At 43.6% G+C, this 17,471-nt stretch overlaps 1 protein-coding gene across 1 annotated transcript in view; it reads left to right on the plus strand.

The window, feature by feature from the left end:
• Positions 1 to 17,471, plus strand: part of LOC310795688 (protein NLRC3-like) — a gene marked incomplete at its 3' end in the record, with an annotated part of 260,674 nt that overhangs the window by 105,173 nt on the left and 138,030 nt on the right. The window contains exon 6 of the mRNA XM_083657757.1: positions 17,193 to 17,303. Within this exon, the coding sequence (XP_083513883.1) occupies positions 17,193 to 17,303 (111 nt within the window). The remainder of the gene's footprint in view (positions 1 to 17,192; positions 17,304 to 17,471) is intronic.

Genomic DNA, 17,471 nt, shown 5'->3' on the forward strand with positions numbered 1-17,471 from the left:
TGGTGGCGCTATAACAGACCCTTTTGCGTATTGACCCATAACTGCTGAACCGTGAGGCGTAGAATCAAAATTCCACATCTGCTGGATTCCCTGGATCAATACGCATCTATCCATATAGACCACGCCCATTTAAGTCTGCTAGATTTCCCGCCATCTTGGACTTTCTCAAAAAAAAAAAAAAAAAACTCGTCCTAGGCCATTTGCCCGAATAAGCCCAAACTTTTTGTGTGTCATCTCTGGACTTCCCTGATCTAAAATTGTATAAAGAATTTGGATACGTGCAACCGTCTTGAAATGATAAATGTTTAAACTTTTGATAAACAAACTCGTCCTAGGCCATTTGCCCGAATGAGCCCAAACTTTTTCTGTGTCATCTCTGGACTTCCCTGATCTAAAGACTTACAAAGAATTTGGATACGTGAAACCGTCTTGAAATGATAAATGTTTAAACTTTGACACTATGTCATCACCAATGACAGTCTTGTGACATCACTGATGATGTCATCTATGATGTCATCTATGATGTCATCCTTCCTCTACATAACATCGCGCACACACACACACACACGCACACATGCACACACACACACACACACACACACACACACACACACACACACATGCACACACATATACACCTATCCACACACACACACACACCACACACACACACACACACACACACATACACACACACACACATACACATACACACACACACACACACACACACACACACATATACTCACACATATACACACACATATATACACACACACATATACACACTTACACACATATACACTAACACTACTATTACTACTGCTACTACTGCTTGAACCCGGTCAGGTCACCAAATCTCGACCAAACTTTGTGCACTTGTGCACATACCAACTCTGACTAAATGTGCAATTCAGTGTCTATATTATCTGACATACACCCCCCAAGTCACCGGAAGCTTGGACCCCGCATCGCCGCTTGCGGCTATATTTATTATTAGGGGTCCAAGCACGAAGTGCGTGGATCCCTATTGTATCTGTTCCGTTTATTATTATTATTATTATTCTGCCCTAAAACAGCATGCACGTCAAAAACCGTAAGGGCTACAGTAGCCAGACCTTGCACATAGGTTGGAAATGTGCCCCACTGCTCAGAGACAAAAAATTAGCCATATTGGCCAGATGGTGGCGCTATAACAGACCCTTTTGCGTATTGACCCATAACTCACACCCATTTAAGCCTGCTAGATTTTCCAAAAAAAAAAACGAACTCGTCCTAGGCCATTTGCCCGAATGAGCCCAAACTTTTTCTGTGTCATCTCTGGACTTCCCTGATCTAAAGTTGTATAAAGAATTTGGATACGTGAAACCGTCTTGAAATGATAAATGTTTAAACTTTGACACTATGTCATCATAGATGACATCATAGATGACATCATAGATGACATCATAGATGACATCATCAGTGATGTCACAAGACTGTCACCTTCTCTATGACGACGTCAGTTATGACATCATAAATGACATCATAAATGACATCATAAATTACATCATTTGTTGCCCTAAAACAGCATGCACGTCAAAAACTATGTCTATATTATCTGACATACACCCCCCAAGTCACCGGAAGCTTGGACCCCGCATCGCCGCTTGCGGCTATATTTATTATTATTATTCTGCCCTAAAACAGCATGCACGTCAAAAACCGTAAGGGCTACAGTAGCCAGACCTTGCACATAGGTTGGAAATGTGCCCCACTGCTCAGAGACAAAAAATTAGCCATATTGGCCAGATGGTGGCGCTATAACAGACCCTTTTGCGTATTGACCCATAACTCACACCCATTTAAGCCTGCTAGATTTTCCAAAAAAAAAAACGAACTCGTCCTAGGCCATTTGCCCGAATGAGCCCAAACTTTTTCTGTGTCATCTCTGGACTTCCCTGATCTAAAGACTTACAAAGAATTTGGATACGTGAAACCATCTTGAAATGATAAATGTTTAAACTTTGACACTATGTCATCACCGATGACAGTCTTGTGACATCACTGATGATGTCATCTATGATGTCATCTATGATGTCATCCTTCCTCTACATAACATCGCGCACACACACACACACACACACACACATGCACACACACACACACACACACAGACACACACACACACATGCACACACATATACACCTATACACACACACACACACACACACACATATACACATACACACACACACATATACTCACACATATATACACACACACACATATACACACTTACACACATATACACTAACACTACTATTACTACTGCTACTACTGCTTGAACCCGGTCAGGTCACCAAATCTCAACCAAACTTTGTGCACTTGTGCACATACCAACTCTGACTAAATGTGCAATTCAGTGTCTATATTATCTGACATACACCGCCCAAGTCACCGGAAGCTTGGACCCCGCATCGCCGCTTGCGGCTATATTTAGGGGTCCAAGCACGAAGTGCGTGGATCCCTATTGTATCTGTTCCGTTTATTATTATTATTATTAGTGGCCGGGCCAGCGAAGCGGCAGGGCCACTGCTTGTATTTGCCTGTATTATTTTTTTTTTTTTTTTTTTTTCTTCTTCTCCCAGGAAGTCAGACTTCCCAAGCATGAATATAAACCAAACTTTGCACAAAGGTCCAGTCCCATGCCAAACTAAGTTGATGTGAATTTGGCACCTATAGTCCTGATGGTGGCGCTACAGCGACCATCTAAAGTTTCAAACTTTGAAAATTCATAACAAATCAGGCATATGGGCTATGGCTTTGGCACTTTCACCAAAATGTGTGCCCAAATGAGGAGAAACTTTTGTACGCTGCAACCTATGGCCAATTATGAAGTCTAAAGACCGCAAAACTGCAAAAACTGTAAAACTAATTAAACCCTACTCCTCCCAGATTTTTTCTTCAAATGACACCAAACTCCAGCATCTGCATCGGTGGACTGTCCTCCACAAAAGTATCAAACAGATTTTTGATAGATCAAAAATTGAGCCCACAGTCCATCAAAATGTTTTACTGTAAATGGTACTTTAATGCAAATTCTTGCTAAATAAAGCTTGAATCTCCACTGATCACTGATGATGTCATCAGTGATGTCATCAGTTTTGTGACATCACTGATGATGTCATCTATAAATCGCTCAGCCTTCCTCTCCATAACATCAGCTCTGCCTTCTGCCCCAGCCCTGTCATGAACTGCAGTGTTCTAAGCAGACTGGATTGCATGCAGCAGATGATAGAAAGCTCATCCATAAGAGACTTGAGACTTGACTTGGACTTGTGACTAAAGACTTGAGACGTGACTTGGACTATAGCTAAAAGACTTGAGACTTGCCCGGCCACGACCCATTGCTGCGCAGCAGCTATAATTATAATTATTATTCTCCCCTAAAACAGCATGCACGTCAAAAACTGTAAGGGCTACAGTAGCCAGACCTTGCACATAGGTTGGAAATGTGCCCCACTACTCAGAGACAAAAAATTAGCCATATTGGCCAGATGGTGGCGCTATAACAGACCCTTTTGCGTATTGACCCATAACTGCTGAACCGTGAGGCGTAGAATCAAAATTCCACATCTGCTGGATTCCCTGGATCAATATGCATCTATTCATATAGACCACGCCCATTTAAGTCTGCTAGATTTTCCGCCATCTTGGACTTTCTAAAAAAAAAAAAAAACGAACTCGTCCTAGGCCATTTGCCCGAATGAGCCCAAACTTTTTGTGTGTCAACTCTGGACTTCCCTGATCTAAAAACCTACAAAGAATTTGGATACGTGAAACCGTCTTGAAATGATAAATGTTTAAATTTTTGATAAACAAACTCGTCGTAGGCCATTTGCCCAAATGAGCCCAAACTTTTTCTGTGTCATCTCTGGACTTCCCTGATCTAAAGACTTACAAAGAATTTGGATACGTGAAACCGTCTTGAAATGATAAATGTTTAAACTTTGACACTATGTCATCACCGATGACAGTCTTGTGACATCACTGATGATGTCATCTATGATGTCATCTATGATGTCATCTATGATGTCATCCTTCCTCTACATAACATCGCGCACACACACACACACACACACATGCACACACATATACACACACACACACACGCCACACACACACACACACACACATACACACACACACACACACACACACACACACACATACACATACACACACACACACACACACACACACACATATACTCACACATATACACACACATATATACACACACACATATACACACTTACACACATATACACTAACACTACTATTACTACTGCTACTACTGCTTGAACCCGGTCAGGTCACCAAATCTCAACCAAACTTTGTGCACTTGTGCACATACCAACTCTGACTAAATGTGCAATTCAGTGTCTATATTATCTGACATACACCTCCCAAGTCACCGGAAGCTTGGACCCCGCATCGCCGCTTGCGGCTATATTGTCTATTTGTTTTTCTTCTTTTTCTGCCCTAAAAGTGTGTGGATCTCAGAAACCATACCCTCCACATCACCTAAACTTTCCACATAGGTTCAAGAGGTTCAAGAGGTTCACCCCCTACTCAGAAAAAAAAGAATACACCAATCCACCAGATGGTGGCGCTATAACAGACCATTTCGCGTTATGGTCCATATCTTCTGAACCGTGTGTCCTATACTCAAAATGTCACATCTGCTGGATTCCCTGGATCAATCTGCATCTATCCATATAGACCACGCCCATTTAAGTCTGCTAGATTTTCCGCCATCTTGGACTTTCTCAAAAAAAAGAAAAAACGAACTCGTCCTAGGCCATTTGCCCGAATGAGCCCAAACTTTTTCTGTGTCATCTCTGGACTTCCCTGATATAAAGACTTACAAAGAATTTGGATACGTGAAACCGTCTTGAAATGATAAATGTTTAAACTTTTGATGACACATGCTCTGACACTAAACACACATAAACACAAACACACACACATGCACACACATAAACACCTATACACACACACACACACACATATACTGTAAATATATATATATGTGCTTGCGACATATATGTATATATGTACACACATGCGCGCGTCACATCATGGAGTCATACGCCATACTCAAACTGTCTATTCTGATTCAATAAAGATTGTTAGAATGTCTTACAAGTCTCTCATGATTGAAGTGTAGTCTTAGACTGAATTTCAATCATGGAAGACCAAAAGGCATAGGTAGACACCCCATGCTATCATACCCCTCAGCCCAAATGACGTCACTAAAAGACGTCACCATCTCCGACGTCACCTTCTCTATGACGACGTCAGTTATGACATCATAAATGACATCATAAATGACATCATAAATGACATCATAAATGCCCTTCTCCTGGTACTATATAAAGCCCCCATCACCACAGCTTAAATCACACTTGTGCAGTCATCACTCACCTCGTGCCAGCATCCCGCATTCATCCAGCATTTCCAGAGCAAAAGCTTCACCCCACCACCTCCCCAGATCACCACCAATGTCATGACTCCTGTTGAAAACAAATCCCCTTAGGGGGGATTTTCTATCTCATACAGCACTGACGCCCCCCTCTCTCATAGCAAGAGGAGCGTCACATTATGGACTCAGTAAGCTGTCCACTCATGGCTAACACATCTAAGCTTATCAGGAAGCTAGGATTTGAAATTATGACAGTTTGCCTAGAAAAAGTCCATTACTTAATAAGCCTCTTTGACAGCCACCATTTGGCTTACCACCACCACTGCTACTTACTACATATTACTTACTACAAACTTGGTACACTTGTGCACATATCATTAGGGGTCCAAGCACGAAGTGCGTGGATCCCTATTGTATCTGTTCCGTTTATTATTATTATTCCGCGCTAAAACAGTATGCACGTCAAAAACCGTAAGGGCTACAGTAGCCAGACCTTGCACATAGGTTGGAAATGTGCCCCACTACTCAGAGACAAAAAATGAGCCATATTGCCAGATGGTGGCGCTATAACAGCCGACTGCACATATTGGCCCATAACTGCTGAACCGTGAGGCGTAGAATCAAAATTCCACATCTGCTGGATTCCCTGGATCAATACGCATCTATCCATATAGACCACGCCCATTTAAGTCTGCTAGATTTTCCGCCATCTTGGACTTTCTCAAAAAAAAAAAAAAACGAACTCGTCCTAGGCCATTTGCCCGAATAAGCCCAAACTTTTTGTGTGTCATCTCTGGACTTCCCTGATCTAAAATTGTATAAAGAATTTGGATACGTGCAACCGTCTTGAAATGATAAATGTTTAAACTTTTGATAAACAAACTCGTCCTAGGCCATTTGCCCGAATGAGCCCAAACTTTTTCTGTGTCATCTCTGGACTTCCCTGATCTAAAGACTTACAAAGAATTTGGATACGTGAAACCGTCTTGAAATGATAAATGTTTAAACTTTGACACTATGTCATCACCGATGACAGTCTTGTGACATCACTGATGATGTCATCTATGATGTCATCTATGATGTCATCCTTCCTCTATATAACATCGCGCGCACACACACACACACACAGACACACACATGCACACACACACACACACACACACACATGCACACACATATACACCTATACACACACACACACACGCCACACACACACACACACACACACACACACACACACACATATACACATACACACATACACACACACACATATACTCACACATATACACACACATATATACTCACACACATATACACACTTACACACATATACACTAACACTACTATTACTACTGCTACTACTGCTTGAAACCGGTCAGGTCACCAGATCTCAACCAAACGTTGTGCACTTGTGCACATACCAACTCTGACTAAATGTGCAATTCAGTGTCTATATTATCTGACATACACCCCCCAAGTCACCGGAAGCTTGAACCCCGCATCGCCGCTTGCGGCTATATTTATTTTTATTATTCTGCGCTAAAACAGTATGCACGTCAAAAACCGTAAGGGGTACAGTAGCCAGACTTTGCACATAGGTTGGAAATGTGCCCCACTACTCAGAGACAAAAATTACCCATATTGACCAGATGGTGGCGCTATAACAGACCATTTCACGTATTGGACCATAACTGTTGAACCGTGAGGCATATAATCAAAATTCCACATATGCTGGATTCCCTGGATCAATGCGCATCTATCCATATAGACCACGCCCATTTAAGTCTGCTAGATTTTCCGCCATCTTGTACTTTCTAAAAAAAAAAAAAAAAAAATCGTCCTAGGCCATTTGCCCGAATGAGCCCAAACTTTTTGTGTGTCATCTCTGGACTTCCCTGATTTAAAAACTTAGAAAGAATTTGGATACGTGAAACCGTCTTGAAATGAGAAATGTTTAAACTTTTGATGACACATGCCCTGACACTAAACACACACAAACACATCCAAACACACACACACACACACACACACACACACACACACATATACTAAAATGGCCACCACGGCTGTACTTCATCTCCCAGAGTGCTTCACTCCACACACAGGTGTCATACACACATACGCACGCACGCATGCATGCACACACACACACACACACACACGCACACACACACACACACACACACACACACACACACACACATGCACACACACACACACACACACACACACACAGCCCCTGGTGCAAGAGATGAGCCAGGGAATGGGATTACTCTCACAAAAAACTACACTTCCCAATATGCAGCAGCAAAATGGCCGCTCATTACCAGATTGAGAACACCTGAAAAGGAATACATTCTCTCAGTCATACATTCAAACCATCAGACAGCAACCAGAAGCACCAAGCTCTACTCAGAGTTTCATTTCAAAGACGCCAAAGGTCGGTGAATATGTTTACATTCCTGTTGTTTTAAAATGCTGCTTAAATGTTTGATGCAATGCTGCTTAATTTATTTGTTAAATTGCTTCAATTGGAAGGAACCATTGTATTGCAGCACCGATTTCATTTTTGTGTTTGCATCTTTGAATTAATATTGTGTTTTAGTTTAATAAGTTAAAAGCATAAGTTAAAAGTATAAATTACGAAAGAATAACACAAAGTTAAAAATGTTAAATTTATGTTTAAAACGCTACTAAAAATGTGGACATGAATGTACCATGTTAATGTTAATGTTTGAACTTGAAGTGATTGGTTGCGCCTTTACTGATCTGTAGATATCCACCGTGCCAATGGTGCCCTGTTGAATCTAAACTCTGAAGCTGAATTGGTGAGTTATTGTTTGTGTGTTTGCATCCCCCCCCCCCCCCCCCCTGGGAAGATGGGTGGAGCTATGGGTATAAAAATTTGAAATGTATTCCTATCTTGTGTTTAATTAAAGCCAAGTAAGATGTTAAGAGTTTTGGCCTTAAACAATGCTGATTTATTTTGCACATCTCACACATCCGAAAACAGTTTTGCAGGCATTCATTTAGTTTGACACTTATTGAGGTGATTTGTGAAAGGTATAGTTTGGTTTATTTGAAGTGTGGTACTATGCGGTACTTGTAATGTCTAAACTTTTAATGCCACCTGCTGTGACACCCCCCCCCCCATTCCCACACACACACACACACACACACACACACACACACACACATACGTGTGAGCCACCTAATTGACTCAGGGCTTGGAGACTCGGACTCAAATTCCCATAATCCATCACTCCCTGGGTGGCTATTCACATGCAACCACCACCATTCTGAATGAAGGACGCCACTTCGAAAAAGTAAGTCTATCTTTTTTTGCACCCTATGCCACAGTAGTGACATAGATAAAACATACAATATCATGCAAAAACAAAATGCCACCTACTGAACCTTGGCCTTGAATCTTTGAATTTGAATTACATACTCCAGATTTTCTAAAGTCAAGCTATATGCAAATAGTGTCATGTCAATGTGAAGTTATAAAAGCTAAACATACTACTTCCTATGACTAATTTGTCTGTTTATGCCATGCTCTTCCACAGATCAACATCACTTGCAAAGTAATCAAACTGGTAAAACCCACAACTGAAGCAACAACCTGAGCCGGCACCACCATGAATACAACAACCTTCCTCCTCATTGACGCAACTGGAACCATTGACCTCGCTGTGTGGGGGTACTGTAAACCTGACATTGACGACTGGTACCACCTGACCAACCTATCCATACATGCATACAAACCAATACATATCTGACAACCACCCCAACCACAACATCAACACCCACCACTGCACTTGAATCATACACAGAACCACCACCACCCACCACTCAAAGCATCTATGGTGAAGTCTCTTCTGCCACCGTCACAAACAAGTACTTCTGTTTTTGGCACCTATCACTACTGTAAACAATGCGTGCCGTTCTGGAGTCCGAGGGAATTCACGTCAGTCACCATCATGGGTGTATACGTTCCTCCACAAGCGAACGTGACTGTCGCACTGAAAGAGCTGCAACGCGCCATCAGCGCACAGGAGACAAAACAACCCGAAATGGCCCTGGTGGTGACTGGGGATTTTAACACGGCAAACCTGAGAGGTAGAATGCACACGTTGTACCAGCACATTAATTTCCCCACGCGAGGCTGTAACACACTGGACAAATGTGACTCAAATATCCGACATGGCTACAAAGCCGTCCCTCGCCCCCCTTTCGGCAAATCAGACCACGCCTCCATTCTACTAGTACCCAGGTACCAACAAAAACAAAAAAAACAACCCCCAGCATTCCAAACCGCCCACTGCTGGTCAGACCAATCAGATGACATCCTGAGGGACTGCTTTGACCAAGTTGTGTGGGAGGAGTTCAAAGCTGCAGGAGACCTGGGCGAGTATGCAGATACGGTGTCATGCTTCATAAAGAAGTGTACCGACGACATAGTCCCCACAAAAAGAGTCAAAATAATGCCAAACCAAAAGCTCTGGGTCAACAGCGACGTCAGGGCTGCCCTCCATGCCAGGACCACCGCCTTCAGCTCTGGCACAACAGACCAATACAAGCAGGCACAATATGCCCTCCGGACCGTTATAAAAATAGCACGGAGAGATTATGGAAGGCAGCTGGAGTCAAAATTGGACACTAACAACCCCAGACACCTGTGGAGTGGACTCCATGCTGCCACAGACTTCAAAGAGGTGAAACGACAGAACCCCAGCACGTCACCCACCCTACCGGACAAACTCAACGCGTTCTACGCTAGGTTCGACCCCTCTGCCACCCCCCCCCCCCCCTCTCCCACCCCTCTCCCCCTCTCCTTCCCCCCATCACCCCCCCCTCCCTCCTCCCCCCACCACCCCTCCTCCTCCCCTCCCCACCCCCCCTTCTCTCCTCCCCCCCACCTCTCCCCCCCATCACCCCTCTCCTCCTCTCCTCCCCCCCCTGCCACCTCTCCCCCCCATCACCCCTCCTCCTCTCGCCCCCCCCCCCCTGACCACCTCCCCTCCCCCCTTCCTCCCCCCCACCCCTCAGCACCCCCACCCCCCCCCATTCCCACCCAACCACCAACCCCCCCCACCCTCCACCCCCCACAGACCGCCCCCTCACCATCACTGAGGATGAAGTGTGCCGGTCGTTCCTGCGTATCAACCCACGCAAGGCGGCCGGCCCGGACGGCATCCCCGGGCGGGTGCTCAAGGCCTGCGCCCACCAGCTGGCAGGCGTATTCACAGACATTTTCAACCAGTCTCTCTCCCTCAGACGAGTTCCCCCCTGCTTCAAAGCAGCGACAATCATCCCCATTCCCAAGCAGCAAAAAGTGACCAGCCTCAATGACTGGCGCCCAATAGCCCTCACACCAATAGCCAGCAAGTGCTTTGAGAAGCTGGTAATATCAAAGATCCGCCCCACACTCCCCCCAGACCACGACCCGCTACAATTTGCATACCGCCCCAACAGGAGCACAGCGGATGCAGTAGCACACGTGCTCCACACCGCCCTGTCCCACCTGGAGGGGTAGGACACCTATGTAAGAATGCTGTTCGTGGACTACAGCTCAGCATTCAACACCATAGTACCCCCCAGGCTGGTACACAAACTCAAGGATCTGGGACTAAACACAGCAATGTGCGACTGGATCCTGGATTTCCTGACAGACCGCCGCCAGGTGGTGAGGGTGGGCAACCTCCAGGGTTGGGGAGTAACGGATTACATGTAACGCCGTTACGTAATCTGATTACAAAAAAACGGTAACTGTAATCTGTCACAGTACATTTTAAGATGTGTAATCTAGATTACAGTAACGGGGGTATAGTAACGACGTTACAGGCAGGATTACATTCGCCCTTGCCTCTTCATTCATTTTACAAAATAACAACAAGAAACGGTGTAGCCTGGTGCCAGTGACTGACTGTGACGAGGACGAGCGAGGCGGAGCAACAGCACTTTTACGTTCGCTCAGTGTTTAGACAGATCAAGCGCCTTCCACATGGATTCTACTGAAAATATCATTTTCAGTATAGGCGCTTGTGTGTGGGGCTGTGTGTGGGGCTGTCAGCTACGAGCTGCCAGGCAGTGGCATTGAATGTATCCGCCTGATACCCGTGCTGCTGACAAACGCTGCTCTAGTCGGCATGGGGCGAGAGGTTTTTACTTTCACTTACGGCCACATTCCACTGAGTCCGTGTTCGGTCCGTCTGCGCTGCGGTACGGCTTCGGAGCCGATACGTTTCCACTCTAATTGTGTCAACTCCCACCTACTCTGCTGCGTTGCGTGTCTACTCCGTCCCAGCTCCGACGATCCGGAGCTCTCCGAAAAAGATACGCAAGGCTTCTATTTTTCACGGATGTCGGACAGTCGGAGCAAAGCTGCAGCAAGTTGGGTCAGGCGTGGAGTCAACAGGGCAGAAGTGCTTACAGCATTTCACTTTGTGTTTCAAGATTAAAGCAACAAGCTGCGTCTTCCACTCCACATCATGAAAAATACCCATAACGTAAATTAAAGTGGTCTTAAAAATAACTCTTGTTGTATTCTCCTTAACTTCATGTTGGTATAAACATTCTTATCTGGTTATCAATGGTAAAACATGCTTCATCTAGTTAAATAAGGGTTTTAGCCAGGACTCTTGACCAGGACTCCCTGGAAGAAGAGATCTTGTATCCCAATGGGACATTCCTGGATAAAAAAAAAAAAAAAGTAATCCAAAAGTAACTGAAAGTAATCCCTACTTTACTTTTAAATAGTGGTAATCAGATTACGTTACTAAGTACAATTTTTAACAAGTAACAAGTAACTTTAAGGGATTCCTATTTAAAAGTAACCTACCCAACCCTGGCAACCTCACCTCCTCACCACTGACCATCAGCATAGGAGCGCCCCAGGGGTGCGTCTCCAGCCCCTTCTGGTACGACCTCTACACCCACAACTGCGTGGCGACTCAAACTTCGAACACCATCGTGAAGTTTGCAGACTACACAGCGGTCGTGGGGCTGATCTCGGGGGGCGACGAGACGGCCTACAGAGAGGAGGTGGGGGCCAATGGTGGAACAATGGTGCCAGGACAACCACCTCTCTCTGAATGTCTCCAAGACCAAGGAGATCATTGTAGACTACAGGAGGGGGGGGGGGGCACACACCCCCCAATCACCATCAACGGCACAGTGGTGGAAAGGGTGGACAGCTTCAAGTACCTGGGAGTCAACATCCACCAGGACCTGACTTGGGCCGGCCACACTGCCACTGTTGTCAAAAAGGCCCAACAGCGAATACACGGACTCAGGCGCCTGAAGAAATTTGGGCTAAGGCCAGAAATCCTCACGGACTTCTACAGAGGCACCATTGAAAGCCTGCTGACTGGCTGCTTCACCACCTGTACGGGAACTGTACCACCATGGACCGCAGGGCGCTACGGAGAGTGAGACGCGCGGCCCAGCACGTAACAGGATGTGAGTTGCCAGATCTGCATGAACTGTATAAACAGCGGTGCCTCAGGAGGTCCCTGAAGATCATCAAAGACACAAACCATCCCCACAACAGCTTGTTCTCCCTGCTACCCTCAGGGAGGAGATACAGGGTTCCAAAAGCACGCACAAATCGCTTGAGGAACAGTTTCTTCCCGCAGGCCACGAGACTCCTTAACATACACAAATAGTGTAGTAGTCGTACCGTACCGTACTGCAGCTGCTACCATTATGTATGCCTAATGTTTAATTGTATGTTTAACAAGGTACATGCTATTTGCACCTGTATGTCAAATACGTTGAATTTAAAATGTCTAAACACGTCTTAACGTATGCACAATGCCTAATGTTTAATTGTATGTTTAATAAGGTACATGCTATTTGCACTGTATGTCAAATACGTCAAATTTAAAATGTCTGAACACGTCTAACGTATGCACATGACGTGCACCTATGTGCAATGAATAAGCCACTGACTTGTCTTATCGCTATTCTGCCTTATTGCCTATTGCTGCTTAGTATTGCTTATTGATGCCTATTTCTTATTGGCTATTGCTCATTGCTTGTTGCCTATTTGTACTATGTCGTAAACGGAGTCCACAGCACAAGAATTTCACACGTGATACTTGTACCATGGAGTGACAATAAAAATCTTGAATCTTGAATCTTGAATCTTGAATCTTGAATCTTGACTCAGTCACATACAAATGTCACAAATGCAATCAACGCCATAAAACAGAAACCGCAAAACACATATCCAATTCTCTCTGTCCATCAATAACCAGGAAACATCATACACCCTAACCCTAACCCAAGGACAAAATGGATTGATATATTTCTTTTTACTTTAGGTTTTTCATTCCATAAAAACTATTATTTGCAATAAAAACTTATTGTTTGAATCATATATCTGCCTCCTTTGCTGTCTTTTGTCCCAGTTTTTTATGCATTATATCCTAACTCCTTTAGTCAACCTTGAGCTTACACTTTTATTGCCAACTTGTAGATGTCCACTGTGCCCAAGCTTACCCTTTTAAAACATCTGAATAACAGACAACTTTAACTACACACATATACTGTAAATATATATATATGTGCTTGCGACATCATAAAATGGCTGCCACTGCTGCACTTCATATCCCAGAGTGCCTCACTCCACATACAGGTGTCAGTACATAAACACACGCACGCACGCACGCACACACACACACACACACACATTATATACGTCATCAGTTATGTCATCAGTGATGATGTCATCAATGATGTCATAAGTGATTATGTCATCACCGATGACAGTCTTGTGACATCACTGATGATGTCATCTATGATGTCATCCTTCCTCTACATAACATCAGCTCTCCCAGTACCTCATCCACTCTACTAAATATCAACTCTGACTAAATGTGCAATTCAGTGTCTATATTATCTGACATAACCCCCAAGTCACCAGAAGCTTGGACCCCGCATCGCGGCTTGCGGCTATATTGTCTATTTGTTTTTCTTCTTTTTCTGCCCTAAAAGTGTGTGGACCTCAGAAACCATACCCTCCACATCACCTAAACTTTCCACAGGTTCAAGAGGTCACCCCCTACTCTGAGAAAAAACAATACACCAATCCATCAGATGGTGGCGCTATAACAGACCATTTCGCCTTATGGTCCATATCTTCTGAACCGTGTGTCCTATACTCAAAATTTCACTTATCCTGGATTCCTTGGATCAATATGCATCTATCCATATAGGCCACGCCCATTTGCGTGTGCCTAGATTTTCCGCCATTTGAATTTTATCAAAAACCTACTTTTGCGAGCTCCTCCTAGACTGTTTGGCAAAATCACACAAAACTTTTTCTGGAATATCTATGGACTACCCCGACCTAAAGTTATTAAAGGATTTTGGATACGTGAAACCGTTTTGAAATGATAAATGTCTAAACTTGTGTGTATTTGCTTTTGTTCTTCTCCTGCCCTAAAAGTGTGTGGATCTCAGAAACCATATGCCCCACATCACCCACCTTTCCATATAGTTTCAAGACATCACCCACTACTCAGAGGAAAAAATTACACCAATCCACCAGATGGTGGTGCTATAACAGCCAACCACCACTACTACTGCTGCTGCTGCTACTACTACTACTACTATTCTTAGTACTTCTGCTGCTACTACTGCTACCACTCCCACTACTACCAACACTACTACTACTACTATTACTACTACTGCTACTACTACTACTACTACTAGTACTGCTTGGAAACCGTCAGGTCACCGGATCTCAACCAAACTTTGTTTACTTGTGCACATACCAAGTCTGAATAAATGTGCACTATCTGACATATACCCCCCAAGTCACCGGAAGCTTGGACCCTTCATCGCCGCTTGCGGCTATATTTATTATTATTATTATTATTCAGCCCTAAAACAGCATGCACGTCAAAAACTGTAAGGGCTACAGTAGCCAGACCTTCCACATAGGTTGGAAATGTGCCCCACTACTCAGAGACAACAAATTAGCCATATTGGCCAGATGGTGGCGCTATAACAGACCCTTTTGCGTATTGACCCATAACTGCTGAACCGTGAGGCGTAGAATCAAAATTCCACATCTGCTGGATTCCCTGGATCAATATTAATCTATCCATATAGACCACACCCATTTAAGTCTGCTAGATTTTCCGCCATCTTGGACTTTCTCAAAAAAAAAAAAAAAACTCGTCATAGGCCATTTGCCTGAATAAGCCCAAACTTTTTGTGTGTCATCTCTGGACTTCCCTGATCTAAAGTTGTATAAAGAATTTGGATACGTGAAACCGTCTTGAAATGATAAATGTTTAAACTTTTGATAAACAAACTCGTCCTAGGCCATTTGCCTGAATGAGCCCAAACTTTTTCTGTCATTTCTGGACTTCCCTGATCTAAAGACTTACAAATAATTTGGATACGTGAAACCGTCTTGCAATGATAAATGTTTAAACTTTTGATGACACATGCTCTGACACTATGTCATCACCGATGACAGTCTTGTGACATCATTGATGATGTCATCTATGATGTCATCTATGATGTCATCTATGATGCCATCCTTCCTCTACATAACATCAGCTCTCCCAGTACCTCATCCACTCTACAACAGCAAGGCGGCAAGTAAAGTAACTCATCCTTCCTCTACATAACATCAGCTTGAACAAATGGTTCAAGTTCTGGCCTTGTGCTTATGCAGACGAGATTAATGACTACCACCACTACTACAAAAGCATTGGCTTTTCATTGTGACAACCAATTACTTAGATCACAATTCAGGAACAGTTTGTTTAATCCTTTCCTCACTGAGCACATCTATAACCATGATCAGAAGTGTACAGTAGAAGCAGCAAACTATCTTCATCCAATAGACTCGGAACACAAAAGCAACACCTCAGTAAGCTGTCCACTCATGGCTAACACATCTAAGCTTATCAGGAAGCTAGGATTTGAAATTATGACAGTTTGCCTAGAAAAAGTCCATTACTCTTTGACAGCCACCATTTGGCTTACCACCACCACTGCTACTTACTACATATTAATTACTACAAACTTGGTACACTTGTGCACATATCAACTCTGACTAAATGTGAAATTCAGTGTCTATATTAATATTATCTGACATATAACCCCCAAGTCACCAGAAGCTTGGACCCCGCATTGCCGCTTGCGGCTATATTTACTATTATTATTATTATTATTATTAGTATTACAAATAAATCCCCACATACCCACTGCAATTGTGCCAACTACCATGTCATTCAACACAATGCTGCTGTGTGTCTCACCTCCTTCATCAGTTAGGAACGGCTTGCAAACAATTGTTTGCATTGATTAAATGTTCGCTAGACAGCCATGTAAACACTCTGTGAAGTAAGCATATTTCACTAAGGTCTAACAGGGTAATTTCCAGTAGTTAAGAAAAGTTGTCGCGGGCCCCCTGTGTGGCCTGCGATGGAATTGCAAAAAAAAAAAGAAAAAAAAAAAAATTAGGGCCCCTGTCAGCTTCAAGGGCCCCTTGAAGCCCCTATACGGCGCTCCTGGCTCCCGGACTATAATAAATTGACTTTATTGTTAAAGTGCAGATTAGGATCAGAACAGAAGCAGCTGTTCTCCTGATGAAAAACTCCAGATGGACAGAAACAGTAACAGTGTGACAACACATTGTTGTCTGTCTTTACTAGAACTAATGATGATATCAACCATTTGTGTTTGCAGAGATCAGTACCACAGGCAGAGAGCAGAGTCTCCAGCACCCAGCTATAAGAGTGACCACTCTAAAGACATACCTCCAGATTTCAGTAATGAACCTGGACCCCCAGACACAAAGTAAGAGATCTGTAGCACTCAATAACATAATAATATCATAAAAATGTAGTAAAATCTCCACTTAACATGATCAAAAATGTAATAAACCTAATAATGTAATAACTTCACCAATAATGTAGTAAAATGTCCTGGCTGATATTGTCATAATATTTTACCGATAATACCTTT

The sequence above is a fragment of the Poromitra crassiceps genome (genome assembly GCF_964638095.1).
Source record: "Poromitra crassiceps genome assembly, chromosome: 21".
NCBI lineage: Eukaryota > Metazoa > Chordata > Actinopteri > Beryciformes > Melamphaidae > Poromitra > Poromitra crassiceps.